At 37.9% G+C, this 18,099-nt stretch overlaps 1 protein-coding gene across 2 annotated transcripts in view; it reads right to left on the bottom strand.

The window, feature by feature from the left end:
• Positions 1–298: 298 nt before the first annotated feature.
• The window catches only part of CCNH (cyclin H), a 19,712-nt gene continuing 1,911 nt past the window's right edge, over positions 299–18,099 (bottom strand). Inside the window, exons 2-9 of one of the 2 annotated variants that reach the window (XM_077865890.1) lie at positions 17,186–17,308; positions 16,016–16,089; positions 14,782–14,992; positions 10,534–10,697; positions 6,982–7,052; positions 4,135–4,246; positions 1,261–1,336; positions 299–693 (exon numbers count right to left, since the gene is read on the bottom strand). In XM_077865890.1, coding sequence (XP_077722016.1) covers positions 655–693; positions 1,261–1,336; positions 4,135–4,246; positions 6,982–7,052; positions 10,534–10,697; positions 14,782–14,992; positions 16,016–16,089; positions 17,186–17,308 — 870 coding nt within the window. In that variant the 3' untranslated portion in view covers positions 299–654. The remainder of the gene's footprint in view (positions 694–1,260; positions 1,337–4,134; positions 4,247–6,981; positions 7,053–10,533; positions 10,698–14,781; positions 14,993–16,015; positions 16,090–17,185; positions 17,309–18,099) is intronic. The other variant, XM_077865901.1, reaches the window with a different exon arrangement.

The raw sequence follows: 18,099 nt of genomic DNA, 5'->3' as shown, positions 1-18,099 counted from the left end.
GAATATACAATTTGCTATCTGCTCCCCTACAGCAACTTTATCTTTTCGTCTAGACCGTATTCAAGACTACGTGTTTATCTGATTTCTTTTTTAGAACTTATTTGGTAATGATTTCAGGTAACTGAGGGGAAAAAAAAAATGCAGATGATGATTACCCTGGGTTAACTGGCTTTCAGTTTCAGTTGAAGTACATTTTTGTCGTTCAGTAGTTCTATACAAAAAAGCTAAGTATATCATGATGACCTTTGAGACGGCATTTATAAAGGTTTCTAGAGGGCAAAAACCATGTCCTACCATGTTTAAAGCTGATTACTTGGTTTTATTTTTTGTAGACCTTTTTTTTTTGGTGCCTTTATTCCCTAAAAGGATAGGTTTGCTTATTTTAAGACAATATAGGCAAATAAATTATAGCTCTGACTACTGTAGAAAGACTAATTTGATATTAGTCATGATGGGGTAAGATCTAAACCAGGTGCTATTCTGGGTCCTTTTAGAGCAAGTTTTATTTCACATAAAGCTATCTTGGAAGGGAAAAAAATAACAAATAGAAAAGTTTAATATACTTGATACTTTCACATTAATTCATTTTTCAATAAAGTTAAGATGTGCTTCATCCGTGTGATCAGTTAGCATTGAAAAGTCAATTTCAAATGGCTAGAGAGAATCTACGAGGTCATCGTCAGTCCATTCTTCCTAAGAAGGAAAGAGAATATAGTAAGAATGACATTACACTGAAGGATAACAGCACTGTTTACCTCTTCACGTTTCAGGAAAATCTTCCTTTCCCTCTGGTTACAGGAAGGTAATAAACTAGGAAAATTTGTAGAGTTCAATCTTCTAGTAATGTGGCTTAGTCTCACGAGACTACACCAATGACAGGAGTAAAGGTTATGATTGTGACTTTCTGCCTCTTATTATTAATTTATATCTGACATGTAAGGTACAATTCTTTGAAAAAGGTAAGAGAAGAATCCCTGAAGAGGCAAAAACCAAGCAAAAATTTAGCATGTTATCTCTATTTCTGCTGCTTTCCAGAACCACAGGAAGGATTCTTCATCAATAAACTATCATACTGATTCTGAACACGCTAAGATAGAAGTGAGAAAACCCCATAATCAGACAGTATACATCAAGAAGGATGCGAAAAACAAAAATGAAGGCTTCAAAGCCCACATCTCTAAGATACTTGTGTTCTGGAACAATAAAATCAGAACACTATGGTCATACCAGATTATCCAACAACAGTAACTTTAAATTTACCTTTGGAGAACATACCTCTTCATGTTTGGGTTTCTTTGAGACATAATCATCATCTTCATAGCCTTTCCTCTTCTTCCTGTAATTGGGCAGCCATCAATAAGTAATCTAAAACTGGGAACAGACACTATAAAATAAACTAGTAAGGTGATATGAAATATTCTGTGTGTGTAGTGAAGAACTAAGCTGCAGTAGATGGAAAGAGATGAATTATGGAGAGGAAGACATTACCTTTCAAATTAATCTTTATGTTTAATGCAATTCTAACTAACATCCTAATAAAATTTCTCATGGAACCTGTCAAGTGTAACTGATGTGCAAAAGACTATGCAAAAATAGCAAAAAGAAACTGAAAGAATAAAGCGTGGGGCCTTTGTTCCAGTTATCATCAAAACACTATATACATAAGATAAAATGCTGTATTAGCAAGAATTAAATGGATCAATGATTGGAGCAGACAAGCAAAAAATGATGTATATATAGGAATTTAATATACAATGAATAACTGGGGAAAATTATCAACTTTTTAAAAATGGTGATAACATTATTTAATAAAAGTTAGTGTTAGAATTATTTGTGAATGATGTGAGGTACACATCTCCTAAGTGGTTTAAAACAGCTGAACAAAAAGCAAAATAAAATACGTATTACCTTAGGGTAAGAAAAGGCATTCAAATGTAAAAGCACAAAACAGAACACAAATCTCCCTATATATCACAAAGTTGAAAGAAACCAGAAAACAGCTGTAGGATATAAAGGAAAAGACGAGTATATAAAATATATAAAGAACTACAAATCAGTAAAGTAACACCAGAAAACTGCACAAGGGTTGTAAGGAGGAAAAAAGAAGAACTACAAATGACTGTTAAACACAAAAGCCTCAACGCCTCAGAGTAAGAGGGGAAATGTAAATTAAAATACCAATGTGATACAGCTTTCTCACCCAGACTGGCAAGTTAAAGATTGATACTATTATATGTTTTACAATATGTATGAAACATCCGAGACGAAAAACCTTATCTGATACACACATATACAAAAAAAAGACTGACAAAAGTAAACCAACTAGGTGTTGCCTCTGAGGTCACAACTGGATTTGGGTTTTGGTCAAAGAGAACTTTAGTTTACCTGTATTAACTGACTTTCGTAACGACAATACAGTTAATTGTGTAATGAAAAAGAAAGGTAAAGGAATTTAAAGACCCAGAAAACAAATATTTTTTCTTAAGTAGTGCCTGTCTGTGTTCCACGCACCAGTCGTGAACCATTTTCAGAATGCAAAAAGTTGAAGTATAGAAACAGACTGTGTTTAGAACTTTTATAGCAACTCCATCGATTAGTTTTATGACTATTTCTAATAAAATTTCAACTTATATTCTATTTCGTTTTTCTAGTAATTTATTGCATTTCATATTGGACTTTAAAAAAAGTCCTTTACAGGTGGTCTAAAAAGCCCTTCTCAAGTATTCGTGGAAACGCAGAATTTGCTTGACATACTACAAAAACACATAATAACTTTTAGAGAAAGAGGTACTCTGGCAATTAGGAATTTTGGACTATGGTCCATTCAGTTACCTAGCTAAGAGGGCAGATTAATAGTTCAATGGTCTAATCCAGAGAATGATAACATTTTCTTTAAATAGTCAAACAGCAAATATTTTTCACCATCTAGGCTACACAAGGAGTCACAACTACCCAACTCCTATCATTGTGTGAAAATAGCCACAGACAATATGCAAACTAATGGGTATGTCTCTGCTCCAGTACAAGTCTTTCTAAAAACAGGTAGCAGAGTTCACATTTGGCCTATGGGCCACAGTTTGCGGACCCCTGGTTGAAGCCCATTTAAAAATCAATGTGAAAAGAATATAATCACTGCTACAGTATTTTCATTTATTAAAGTCAACATTTCTATACTTCTCTGTAACCACTCTGTCATTTCTGTGAGTTACCACTGAAACCCAGGAGTGAGGTCTACCAATCTGAAGTTCTAGACTAAGGCATGCTTTGCCATGAGAGCTAGGCTATCATAATTCCCTATTCTGCATGATTCATAAATCCTTGGATATTCTTCACCTACAACTGTGTAGTTAAAGAACTTGAACCATGTGGATCTGGACCTAAAGGCTATGGAACGCTGTTCTGGTTTCTCAGACATTATGCATTTCAGTATATTTGCCAATTACAGAAATCAAAAACATATCCAATGGATGTTAACTGTAAAATATCAAGGCTAACTCCCACTGCATAATAAGGTAGAACTTTTGAATCAGAATGTATTCCACAGAAAAAAGTTTTCCCATTATTACCTGCCCAGACCCCCAACTTGTTTAAACCGTAAAAGATGAGGCTTGAGTGGATCCTTCAATTTGTAAAGCACAAAGAGCCCAAATCGTGTGATTCCCACAGTCAGCCTACAAATCAGAGACCTTATAGGTGTTCCTTATGGCTGCCAAGAGGATTCCGAACAGCACATTTTCTTACTGGTTCCATCTTCAATTTAAAGCTTACCCTGAAAGAAAATAGGTCAGCTTTTCTTGCTCCAGCTAATAAATAATTCTGAAACAGTATACCTGTTTTCTCAGACAAGATACCAGACCTGTAAAGAACCCAAATGTTAAAAGGGCAAGAAGAGGCTCAGAGATTCTCTAGAAAGACTCCAGAGATCCCACGGGAAGTAATAGGATATGGCCCACAAGCTAAAGAACACATTAGTCATATAGCAGGAGCTGTACTATGAAAGCCAAGCTGTTACGTCGTGTAATGGGTAAGTCATTTTTTTCCCCACAAAAGCAAACATTTACCAGTTAAATGATTTAAGGACAAGCTAGTCTCAATAACAGTTTTATCTACTGAATAATATTCTCATCTACTTACGTAATTACGTTAAGGGCAAGCTCAGCAGAGTGACATCTCTCCAACTTCTGTTTCAGAGCAGCAACTTCTTCAGATCTGGGTGGCTCATATTTTTTTACCAAGTTTCTCATACCTATATGGAGATAAAAAAAATTCATACTAGATAGTAAAAAGTCCTGTTCCCTAAGGGAGCTGAGTATTTTCCCATCTTATTATGGGAACAATAACAAAACTCTAGAAATGTGATTTTTCTTAATCAGGATTTGCAATGTTAGGCATTAAAATACAATGAACATGGGGATCCCTGGGTGGCTCAGCGGTTTAGCGCGCGCCTGCCTTCGGCCCAGGGCGTGATCCTGGAGTCCCGGGGTCGAGTCCCACGTCGGGCTCCCTGCATGGAGCCTGCTTCTCCCTCTGCCTGTGTCTCTGCCCACCCCCCCTCTCTTTCTCTCTCTCCCTGTCTCTCATGAATAAATAAATAAAATCTTTAAAAAAAAATACAGTGAACACCATACTTCAAATAATGGTAGCTGTCTGCTGCTTAGCCTATATCATATACAGCATAAAAATAAACATGTTCTACAATCTAATCAGTATTTTTACCAAATCCCACCGTAGTCGGTTTTTCAGGTCTAACGCTTTAAAAATCCATGATTTAGTGAACATGCTTTGTTCTCTACCAACAACTGTATTTATGACATTCTATGCTACAGATGGTGGCCCAAAGACTTTACTTCTTATTGACAAAGGAAACGAGTATTAGATGACGTGCAACAGGAGGATGCTTAGTAAAAATGTGTCAATGATCCTTTGCTTCAACAAAAGGCAGAAGCTATATAATAAAGCATTACCAAGAAAACAAAAATGTCCTCTTTAGGCTAGGAGTAAACTACTGTGTCAGGGACTTTACAACTGCAGAAATGTCCTTACCCTGGTCTGTTTATGTTATTCAACTGCAATAAACCAAAGAATATAAATCTCAAGATTTTTAGGGGAATAGGTTTATTATTAGCAGCTACATGCTCCAAATAGGTGGAGCTACTGGCTTATTTCGCATTGCAAAGCAGTGTTTTCACCTGAACTAATACTTGTGGCTCACTACCCTTAGGACAGTATCTTTGTTCCGAAAAATTATGAATAGGATAAGACATCTTAACATTGCGAAAGCTGAGTGTTTTGTCAGGAGCTACTCTTACTTCACATTAAAACAAGTGGAGTAAAATAAAGGTACAGAGAAGAAATCAATCAAAAACTATCAGCTGTACAATGAACATAGTGGGTTATCTTTAAGGCTCCTTTTACCTCCTCAATTTCATGATCCTAACTAATAATCTCTGGCCAAATCACAATTAGCTCTGGAAGTGAACCCTCTAGTGGTGTAACTGAAGACCTACAGTTTTATGATTCATAAATCACAAATCCATCACTCAACTGAAGCCCCCATGAGATAATTTCAGAGAATCAAGAAATGATATTTTACATGCCCTGAAGAAGCTTACCTTCTGAAACATAAAGCATATAAAAAGTACCCTCACTTACTACTATCATTCAAGATCAAGATTTTTAGTCGTAGTTTATTGGTTTACTCAGTATTTCAACTACATACTTAATTAACAAGGATAAATAGCACAAAGAGTTTGGGGGATACACGCAATTGACTTTGAATCATAAAGCTTAGTAGCCATGAGCATCAGTGACGCCCAGGCAAGCGTGAAGAGGAGAGGGTGGGTAATCTCTACTCAACCATTAAGACAGGGTTTCTTGACACTGACAATGCTGACAGTTTGGCCTTCTTGTGAGGGGCTCTATTTGTTTCCGGAGTCAGCTATTGAAAATTATCACAAACTCAGTGAGGCTTATCACAACATAAATGGATTTGGATTCTCCTCCAACAGTTCTGAAGCCCAGGAGTCTGAAATCCTTTTCACTGGGTCAGAATCAAAATGTCAGCATAGCCATGTTTCCTCTGGAGGCTCTAGGAGGAAATCCATTCCTTCTCTGTCCCAGCTTCTTGTGGCTGCCAACATCCCTTGGCTTGTGGCCCTATCACTCCAATTTTCAGTTTGCACCCTCAGATCTTTCACTGTGCTCTGTCGTCACAGTGCCTTCTCTGGATCAAACTTCTGCCTTTCTTTAATAAAGACTCCTGTGATGCATTTATGCCCTACCTGGATATCCAGGATACTGTCCCCATCTCAAGATCCTCAACTTTAACACATCTGCGGAGACTTTCTAAGGGAACATTCACGGTTTCCAAGGATTAGGACATGGGTATTTTGGGGAGCCGTTTCTCAGCCTATCAGGGGGCTACACCGAATCGTAAGATGTTCAGCAGCATTCTTACTTCTACCAACTAAATGCTCGTAGTAGCCACCATCCCCACCTGCCCCAAGTCCTGAAAGTCAAAAGTGTCCCAGACATTGCAAAAATCACACCCACTGGAGAACCAGGGCTTTTATAATAGCAACATGACTAGCAAATAATGTCTATTCACTAATTAAAGCTGTTTACAAAACAGAACTTCAAATTTTAAGTATTATCTTTTAATCTGGCTCCATTTAGATCTTTTCCTGTGCCTATCATATATCTGTGTACACTTTAAAAGAACTGTTTTGAATCTTAACCCTTTCTGAATCTTGTATTTTCACTTTCCTAGTAAGTTCAGTTTATGTACAAACAACTTACTTTCATGGAAGCTGTATTTGTTCATCAGTGAATGTATCCCTCATGCCTCCATGATACATTAATTCAATGAAAATAAATCTAAACAACGATCTATAGGATACCTCAAGTTAAATATCAAGATGATATTTAGAAAGTAGCTTTGTAATAGAAGAACGTTTTATGAAATTGTCCTGTTTCACTTACTTTTCATTATATCTAGTAACTGCGATAAGCAAGTTCTGTTCTCTTTCAGCATCAGACTTTCTGATAAATAACTGGTAAAGAAAAGAAAAAAGTTTTAATCTATTGAACCCATATAGCATCTTAAGAAACATGACGACATAAATTAGTTTCCCCCATGTGCATTTCATTAAGGGCAATTTTAAAAGTAATTTACTTCAAAAGTATTAAATAACAATATTTTGATTTCCACAAAACTGTATAATCTACAACTATTATAGTCTTAAGAATTTAATACAACTGAGTTTATTTATTTATTTTTTAATTTTTATTTATTTATGATAGTCACACAGAGAGAGAGAGAGAGAGAGAGAGAGGCAGAGACATAGGCAGAGGGAGAAGCAGGCTCCATGCACCGGGAGCCCGATGTGGGATTCGATCCCGGGTCTCCAGGATCGCGCCCTGGGCCAAAGGCAGGCGCTAAACCACTGCACCACCCAGGGATCCCTACAACTGAGTTTAAAAGATGTTTAATGTTCGGGGTGTGCCTGAGTGGTTCAGTCAGTTAAGTGTCTGCCTTTGGCTCAGGTCATGATCCTGGGGTCCTGCGATTGAGCCCCACATCAGCCTCCATGGTCAGTGTGGAGCCTGCTTCTCCCTCTCCCTGCTGCTCCTCCTGTTTGTGAAGGAGCACATCTCTCTTACTCTATCGTAAATAAAATGTTAAAAAAAAAGTTTAATGTTCAGATTAGTGTGTAAATTTTGTAATATATATTTTACATATATATGTCCGTCACAGGACAGACAAGTCATGATCTTGTCGCCTGCCCAAAGTCATAAAGCTGCAAAGTAGCAGAGCTGACTAAGGATTCTCTCTCCCCTTAATATCTAGTTAAGCTACAGGTGCTCTTCTCGAGACTAACAGGTTTCAAACCAGTTGAGAATATCCTCATGCTCTGCAAATCTATCACATCATATCTGCATAGAGTCCGAATCAAAAGTGTTAATACTTTTCCATAAATGGATATAAAGCCCAATTATCTGTTTTTCTCAAAACCAATGATAGCAGCATGAAAATAATTTCTGTATGTAAATATTTACTCTGAACTTGATCTATAATTGATAAATGCCCAAGCGAACAGATTTTGAAGATATAAATCATCCAACACAAGTGCAAAAAATTAATGTCTCTGAAAAATGGCAAAGTGAATAAATGGTGATATATAATTACAACAATAGACAATTCTTTAAGAAATTTTGTTGGTATCTTTTAAACTATCCAGATTATTTAAATAATATTACATAAATTTTGATAACTAAGTTTGATGTTACAACTTCATCATCAATGATGGGAATTAATTTTAGATATAAAAACAACTTCCTTAACAACTAATACATTTCTGGTTATCAGTAATTCAAGATAACCTTTTTCTCCCTAAAACCCCTTACACTTCTGGCATCTTCTTTTGTCTCTTTTTATTCTTCCTTTCCTTTCCACTTCTTAAGTGCAAGCGTGCTACATTGGGTTCTAAGAGCTGACCAGAAAAAAAAAAGAAAAATAAGAGCTGACCAGGCTCTTTACCTCTACAAGCCTTTAAATTAGCAACTCAATCTCAATCCTGATTTTGAATTTTAGAGAATTTCAGTATTTTGATTTTTAAAAAAATCCATAAGCAAGCAGGAATACTTAACAAGTCAAAGTAGGAGATGAAAAATAAATCTTAAAATCCAGTAAAAAAGACAGAACAGAACATCCTATGAGTACTAATCTAAAGCATCATCCAGAATAGCACAAGGGCTTTCCCTTTCTGAAACCAGCAATAAATATAAAGGGAATTCCAATATATCCTCAAAATTTGCAAAGTAAATCAGAAGTTAAAAATGATCTGCAAGTATTTCCTCAAAGGAAAAAAAAAAAGTTCAACTGTTTATGGTCCCTTGGAAATTCAATAGTATATTTAATTTGCAATGAGCCCAAGTTACCACAATTTTAGTTTCCACTATCTGAAATTGTAACTACACTTCCAAGATGACATAAACTCTGATTTGGACTTTCGGATGCTTCATCCCTCTCCAACTACAGAAGAAGAAGAATCTCACACTGGAGAATTTGCATATATGCTGCATCAGACACAATGCTTCAACAGATTAATCAAATGTGTGGTTATCTGAATTGTGGGGAAGAGGCTTTCTTCTCTTGGAGAGTGGAAGCTGCACACCTGAACTCTACAGAGAGCAACCATCTGCTGGCTATCTTCCCTAACTAGAACAAGGATTGACAGCTTGGTTCATTCTAACCGTGCAGCGCATGGTGCAGGGAAGGGACTCGGTAAAGTTTTGCTCAATTAAACAAATGATCACTTTGGGATTAAATTATGTACATTTGGTGAGCTGTGTTTGTAGAGAAGAGGCATACTATAAAGTAAACGTGATTTACACGTAAGCCCACAATCCCTTATCTTAGATCTGTTTTGAAATTCATAAACTGTTCATGTTTTGGGAAGGGAAGCTGTGGAAAGTACCATGAAACATGCAACAGGCTAGAGATGTCTGGGGAAGCAGCTTGTCGCCAGTTACGTCCTTACTTCTCTGAGAAACATGTAAACACTCCCATTAGGCGGAATAAAGACACATCTGTTCATGTTTGCCACCACCATAATCCATGCATCATGAGATCATGGAGGAGGGTATCACAAACGTGGAGAGTGGAAAATTTTATCATCTTTCTCAGATTTTCTAGGACTAAGATTGGTCAGAACTTCAAAGTCAGAGAAACGGAGAAATCATCATAAAAACGGACACAATCTCATTTGCTACTGGCCTGTGCCTGAGTTACAATCAGTATAATAGGGATGCCCGGGTGGCTCAGCAGTTGAGTGTCTGCCTTCAGCTCAGCGCATGATCCTGGAGACCCTGGATCAAGTCCCACATCGGGCTTGCCGCAGGGAGCCTGCTTCTCCCTCTGCCTGTGTCTCTGCCTCTCTCTGTGTGTCTCAAATGAATAAATAAATAAAATCTTAAAAAAAAGAATCAGTATGTTTAATTAGCCCGTGCATAAGATATTGCGAAGAATCAAGTAAACTTAATTCAGGTGAAGGGCTTATGGAGAAGCCTGGTCCTCGCTGTGCACATATGCATCAGCTGTTGCTTTCTGCAGCTCAGGTGCACGTCATATGGACAGTCTCTAAAGCCTTATTCATTCAAAGGACCTTCACGGAATTCCACATGCCATACACGCTCCACAGCAGGGGAATAATGAGAAATCAAGGCAAACGTATTTGCTGTGTGCATGTTGCTTACCAGTTCACCCTCTGCTGGCAGCTCCATCAGCCCTTCAAGGATCACCTCCTTTACTTCTAGTTTCATCACAAAATGGATATCCCTCAGCTCAAAGATGCTCAATTGTTAAAGATTTCTTTAAAAGGTGATTTCATTTCTTCTCTCAGTGCCCCTCACCAACCCTCCCAACCATAGGAGGCACAGAGGACTACTGTCACAAAGTGAGTCTCACTTAAAAGCTGGGTCTACAGGCAGGGATAACCTGAGTCTGATCCAAGTTAAAACACAGATTAGTACCTTTCCATAGTAATTCCCGCTCGAGATGCACTAGATAAAATGGCAGTCAGGGCAATTTGGGAAGGTGTATATAACAGGTAAGCGTCGGTCAATGCGATTCTATTAAGAAAGTCATCAGCTGTTTTCCTCAACATCTCAGGATTCTCCATCATGGGATAGCGAGTCTAGAAATAAAGTATCCCAACGTTACCACTTTTGAGAGTTAACAGTAATAAGAGTTCAAAAATATTTATATAAACAAGAAAATGTTTAACAAAGGATTCTTTTATTTATAAAAATAACACCCCAGGGGTGCCTGAGTGGCTTCCATTGATCGGTTAGGTGTCCACTTCTTGGTATCAGCTCAGGTCATGATGATCTCAGCATCATGGGATCAAGCCCTGCGTGAAGCCCTGCATTGGCCTCCACACTGAGCAGGGAATCTGCCTGAGAGTCTTTCCTTCTGCCCCTTCCCCCCACACTCCCTGTTCTTGTACACTGGCGCTCTTGCTCTCAAATCTTTAAAAAAAAAAAAAAAGTAACACACCAGCTTAATCTTTCCACATATGATTGTTTTGTACTTAGTATCAGAATGTACCCAAAGTATAGTCATTAAATTCTGCATGTTTTAAGAATCTGCTTTTCCTCAGTGACTTTCAAACTTTTTAAAATCACAACCCGGGATCCCTGGGTGGCGCAGCGGTTTGGCGCCTGCCTTTGGCCCAGGGCGCGATCCTGGAGACCCGGGATCGAATCCCACATCGGGCTCCCGGTGCATAGAGCCTGCTTCTCCCTCTGCCTGTGTCTCTGCCTCTCTCTCTCTCTGTGACTATCATAAATAAATAAAAATTTAAAAAAATTAAAAAATAAAATAAAATAAAATAAAATCACAACCCTAACAAGAAATATATGCTTTAAGAATCTGATGTTCCCAGTATAGTACTTGGCACTGTTCGGATTTATGTTAATCTTTCTTTATCCTTTTCCAGCTGAGGAGGAAGGGGAAGAGAGGTTTGAAGTTGACCTAAGACCTACATACTCCAAGGAAAAGGCTTTCCAGGCAATCCAGCTTTGATTCAGCTGCAAGGCCGTTTAGGAATCAAAGCACCACCTCATCTAGATTTGAAATTCCTGCTACTTGAAGTTTACTTTTGGGAAGAAGTGAATGGAAATGGATCTTGATTTGATTACAGAATTATTTTTAGAATATGCCCAGGAAATATGGAAGAGCCTGTATTTCCGAAAAACTCTTATGCTGTTCTCTAAATCCTAAACCCTCAGATCTATTTCAGAAATCCACATTCAAGTCCCAAGGCACTAAGAAATATCTTCTTTGCTCCACACAAAATATCCTGAGTCAACTGCAGTCACACTCAAATCTTATTCTCCTGAAATGGCTGACCTCTACTATGACAAATTCAGACATTCCACTCTGACCACAGTGCTCCTTTCCCCCAACATATTTCCTCAATTACTTCACAGCTATTCCCTGACTTCCTCTTCAGAACCTTTGGTCCCTTATCCCTCTACTTGCTCCTACTTACCAATGTCCACGGATCCTCATTTCCCTCCAGAATTCCCTGCCTCAATATGCTGCCAATATATTTCAGACAGAGCCTTAACAACGGCTGAATCCAAGCAATCTTCTGCTTTGTAACTATATCCACATTTCTTGGTGCTGCAATAGAAAATAGTACCACCAAGAGGTCTGATACTATTATTATAAATTCAAGTTCACTGACCTCAGGAGGACTTTCAACACTGCCTAGCTATGATAATATCCCATAGAAAAGTTGTTCTCCCATTTTTCAGTAACTGGGTGTTCAACATTTTCCACCTGTCTCAACGTCTCTGGTAGTTTTCAGAAATTCCACCACTCTCTGTAAATGATCTCTGCCTTAAACAAAGACACACTATTTTCTGTCAGCCTCAATCCCCAGGGGTAATGCTGTCCTCAACCCATGCTTTCCTCTTTCTCTCTGTTCTAAGAGCTATTATTCTCTCAAGGCCAATTCTTCTATTTTGCTTTGAATCTCATGCCAATCCCTTATACCTTACTCCAAAGAGAAAGCTGAACTTATTTTTTACTTCTTCCTTTAAGCTCTCTCTCACTACTAGCTCTCCACATCAGTTTCTTCCACAAAGCAAAACAAAAGCCATCTCTCTCATCTCTTTCTAGGAGTTCCTCTATCTTCTCACTCACCTTTTTCCACTTCAAAGACAAGCTGTTTAATCCATGTCATAAATACCTGTTTTCTCACCTTCTATGTATTCCCCAACTGGCTCCAATCTGCTTTCTTCCTCCATGCTCTATGAAGACAAATGTCACAAAAATCGCAAATGACCCTTCCGGCACTCCACCCAGCAAACATTATCCCTTTTGCTTTTACTTTGCCTGAATTCTGAACAGGTTAGAGAGTGACCTGTGTTCATCTTCTAAAAGTACTCTACTTCTCTTCACTTCTCCAGAAAGTCCTATCTCTTTGGATATTTTCAGTCTCCTTACTAGCATCTTCTATTCCTCCAACTATTCTATATTTATTTATGAAAATAACTTATTTTTAGAGAGAGCAAGCAAGGGAGCAAGCATGAGAGCAGGGGGGTGGGGGGGGGAGGGCAGAGGGAGAGAATCTCCAGGAGACACTGTGCTCCCAGAGCACGTGGGGCTCAATCTTATGACCCTGAGCCAAAACCAAGAGTTGGGTACTTAACCAATGAGCCACCCAGGCACCCTTCTCTAACTACCCTTTAAATGGTCCTTTTGGCCAACCCAGTTTAAGTTTTCCAGAAGTAACAACACCCAATAGCTTAGCCATCATCTCTCACTTCCAGACACTCATAATGTCTTGGAGGAATTGGAAATTTATTATGTCCCAAACCAGATTCATCAAACCCCACCCCTCCACTATCAATAAATCTCTTCTATGCCAGCGTTTTCTGTATCCGGAATTGAACCACCATCCACCTATATTCTTAGGCCAGAAACCTGGGGGTTCCTCCTCTGTTCTCAATCCCTACAGGAAGTAAATCCTCAAGCTCTAGTGGTTGACTAGTATCTCCTAAGTCCAGGAAGTTCTCTCTATATGCACAGCCACTGGATGAGTCAAGCCAACCACCATCTTTTGCTTGGACTACTCATAATAGCATCTTACTGGTATCCTTTCATCCATTCTAATCCATTCTCCATATTATGTCTGACGCATACATACGTGCAATAAATAGCTGATGCAGACTGATTCAAGAGCTTCCAAACAAAATTTTTAAAACTGCAAACCTAATTATGCCACTGCTCAGACTTCAGCCTTACAGTGGTCTCCCACTGCTCTATTCAAAATCCTTAATATCCCCTCCACAGTCTAGACTCTACCTTCCACCCAGATAGCACTCTGTGGCAGTCTTTTCCCCTCTATCTCTACGCTGTTTAGGTTCTTGCACCACAGTTTCTTGAATCTGGACCTTTGACCAAAGAAATCTAATTGGTGTATTATTCTGCCTAATTCCTACTCTTGCTCTGATTTTCACTCTAAATGACCCTTTCTCACGACAACCCATCTCATTCTAAAGTATCCTGTATCTTTCTTTCTGTAACACTTAGCACACTGAATATATGATTATCTTTCCCATTAGACTGTAAGACCTAGGAGAGTTGAGGCTGTTCCTGTCTTAATCCTCAAGCACAATGTTTTGGCATATGGTACACATACCCAAATTTTGCTACTCAACTGAGATGAATGAACCAGTTTTTGACTTCCATTTTGACCTCACTCACACTATCCAAGTCCCCTTTCAGGACCCAAACAAAACAAGTTATTTTTGTCAGGGTTCATTTACTTACGTTTTTGATGCCTACACATGCACTAAAAATAAAAATCACTTAGCAATCTTCTAGTTAAAATTAAGAATTTTTGTGGTTCTTTAAATCAGATCCATGGCAGTATACTTCAGAGTTAGAAAAGTTAACTTAAGTCTTCAAAACCATTACTCTAAACTGATAATAGTCCTCATTACAGTTCCTGGACCAATATGCAGATCCACTAAATGAGCAGCTCTGGTACTGTAGCCCAACAGTACGGTTAACAAGCCTTCCAGGTGGCACCAAAGTTTGAGAACTATAACATTAGAGATCCAAGCTAAACTCACATGTTAGAGCAACTCATGTTGTTACAATTAGGAATATTACAAGTTATAATAAAATTTTGATTTTTCTGGTTACAGAACTATAGCAAAGGTATACACTCTACTAGTTTACTTTTTATATCGACAGGATACCTTTAAATCAATGAGAAAGCCCTCAAATGGTCTATAAGGATTGTGGACAATAAGGTGGAAATTAAGTTGCTGTATAAGAAGCAGTTCATATTCCAAAATCTGTTCAAGTGCCTTCTCTTGTCCAAGAGGACTCTCCCTCAAATTTCCAACGAACTGTGGACTAGATACGTTGAATTCATCAACTTTGCAGGCCAAAAATGCACAAGTAAGCCTAGAGGAAAAAAAACCAAAGGGATAGGATGGGATCTGTACATACTTTGAGAAATATCTGAGTATTTTATTGCTAAAATAAATTCCAAAAATGCCTAATATTAACAGGTGACGATGCTAGACATTACAGGAAATTTTTTTTTTTAAAGAATTTTCTCTTTCAACTTTTTATCCATTAGAAGACTATAATTAGGTTGAACTGTATAATCTTGCCATAGCATTCAACCATAATTGACTTAATGGCAATTTCATAAAGTTCAACATAAATATCTGGAAAAATAACTGAAAAATAAGAGTACACTGGATCATGAAATGTAGATAGAAGAACACAGCAGTATACACAGATATACCTGGGAAGGAAGCAAGGTAAGAAAGGTGGGAAGAAAGGTAGGAAGAAAGGAAGACCACCAGTGAAGACTCTGAAGGCATTTCAAAAGATTACCACCTCAGTAACAAACTTGGGAACTCTCATGTCTACTACCATAAATATCAAGTAAGAATCTAGTAATAAAATTACCACAAAAATCAAGATTGAAAGCAACAAGGGCCTGGCCTAGACTGATAGAAAAGGAAATGAAAAAGAGAGAAAATAAATAAGGAGAATGTGATTGATAGCAAGCTCTTTGATGAGTCTCATACTAGATTTATCTTTATTTTTAATGGACTTTTGTTCAATTGATATGAATCCGGAGCTATAAGACTTTTAAACCCACTGATACAGAAGGAGAAGAGGTACCACAAATGATTCTCAGCGGAAGCAACAAAGAGAAGAAAGGTGCTACCAACAGAAAGGGGTATTAGGGAAAGTTAGTATAAGAAAAACGGACTTTGAACAAGTTGAAGTTCAGATGCCATAAGTACTATAGGGAGGGAAGTATTACAGATATATAGGAGTAAAAGGACAGTATAAATTCATAACAGGAAGCAAGTCTAAATTACCCTTTATTAGAAAGTCATTTCTTTTTTTCCCCACACAAATAAAGATTTTCTTAAATGAAAATCAATAAATTAGAATTATACTCACATTATTATCCGGGGGTGATATTCCATTACTGAGTTATTAAGATAAAAACGCTTGAAATACATACAAGCTGTACCCTATGATTAAAAATACATACATTATCAAAATCTATTCACACATCCATGTTAAATTTTGTATAAAATTCTTTTAAACTTACATATGCAAAAGTTTCTTTGAAAAAGTTTCTGATACAAATATAAAACTTAATCTTCTTTAATCAAATAAATTGTGATGAATTATTACAGCAATGTCACAGCCAAAAGACCTTTTCTTGTCCTTCCCCACCCACCCTGGTTACCCTTCCTATGGTCACTGAGTTAATTTTAAAAAGTCTGTGTGTGTTTATTTTAGACTTCAGAATAACAAAAGCCAACTAGATTAGGAAAAAATGAAGGAGAAACATACAAATATTCACAGCTTAACCAATCTCGTGAAAACATGGACAGAATTAATACAGTTGGGGCAATAAGCCCTCTCTGTAAATCCACTTTGGCTCTGTGTGGTAGAACTATGCTCGTATTGCCAAATTAAATAGTAGAAGCAGCACCTACCATTTATTAACTGTATCCCATGGGCCAGATTCTGTGCCAAGCACCAAGCTATCATCTTTTTCTATCCTTACAACAGCTTGGTGAAGTATTGCTATCTCCACAGAGAAGGAAACTGCCTATCAGTGAGATTAACTGGGTCACACATCTAATAAGGAACACAGAGGGATTCAACTAAGATCTGCCTGTATTTTTAACTACTCTGTCATTTCACTAGAACCAATGAAATAGATACTTATCTATTTTTGGATTGAAAGAAAAGTTTCATGTGGGCACCTGGGTGGCTCAGTGGTCAAGCATCTACCTTTGGCTCAGGGAGGGTGTGATCCCAGGATCCTGGGAGTCTCCCATCAGGCTCCCTGCAGGGAGCCTACTTCTCCCTCTGCCTATGTCTCTGCCTTTCTGTGTCTCTCATGAATAAGTCTTTTTTTTTTTTTTTTTTAAAGAAAAAGAAATGATACAGAATTCCTAAGTTAATGAATTTATCAAAAAATACATGAAATGACAAAAACATGAATACGTACATTTGCCTAAAGTGGGCAGAGAACTGTGTTACACATTTAGAAAAGTTCTGATTTCAGAAGTCAGCTAAAGGACATTACACTTTATCACTATTGTAACTTACCACAACAGACCTTGGCATTGCTGGCTTAAACACTGAACAGAATTCTAATAATCTCTTCTCATAGTATTTGCAGAGTATCATTTCTTCATGAGGTTCAAGAAAGACTGGATCATTTGGAAGAACCTTTAGATCAAAAGTTACAAATAAAAATTTAAAAAAAATTTAAAAAAAAAAAAAAGGGATCCCTGGGTGGCGCAGCAGTTTGGCGCCTGCCTTTGGCCCAGGGCGCGATCCTGGAGACCCGGGATCGAATCCCACATCGGGCTCCCGGTGCATGGAGCCTGCTTCTCCCTCTTCCTGTGTCTCTGCCTCTCTCTCTCTCTGTGACTATCATAAATAAATAAAAATTTAAAAAAAAATTAAAAAAAAAAAAAGTTACAGCAGAAGTTCAATGAAATGAATAATCTTAAAATACTTTTCTCGGTCCAGACTGCATTTGTATCTCCAACCAAAGGGAAATATACCAGATGTCATTTTTTTCTTTAGAGAACTAAATTATTACACGAAGTAATATTAGTGAAATATCTGATAAACTAAAAATGATCCTATTGTATCACAGTTTCTCAGAATGTCAGCTGGGCATTTACTTCAGTAGGGTAAAAAGAATCATGACAGAGGGTGTGCATCTGCTCACAAGTTTGATGTCAATCATAAATCAAAAAGATGATACAAGGTTGGGGGGGGGAGGGGGGCCTCAGCGGTTTAGCGCCGCCTTTGGCCCAGGGCCTGATCCTGGAGTCCCTGGATGGAGTCCCGCGTTGGGCTTCCTGCATGAAGCCTGCTTCTCCCTCTGCCTGTGTCTCTGCCTCTCTCTCTCCAGTCTCTCATGAATAAATAAATAAAATCTTAAAAAAAAAAAGATACATACTGTCATTGGTTGGGAAGGTTTCAACATCCCTTTCTCAGTCATTAAG

Source organism: Canis aureus, chromosome 2 (genome assembly GCF_053574225.1).
Source record: "Canis aureus isolate CA01 chromosome 2, VMU_Caureus_v.1.0, whole genome shotgun sequence".
Classification (NCBI taxonomy): Eukaryota; Metazoa; Chordata; class Mammalia; order Carnivora; family Canidae; genus Canis; species Canis aureus.
Note: the sequence above shows the minus strand (reverse complement) of the source record. Positions and strands in the feature narration are given on the sequence as shown.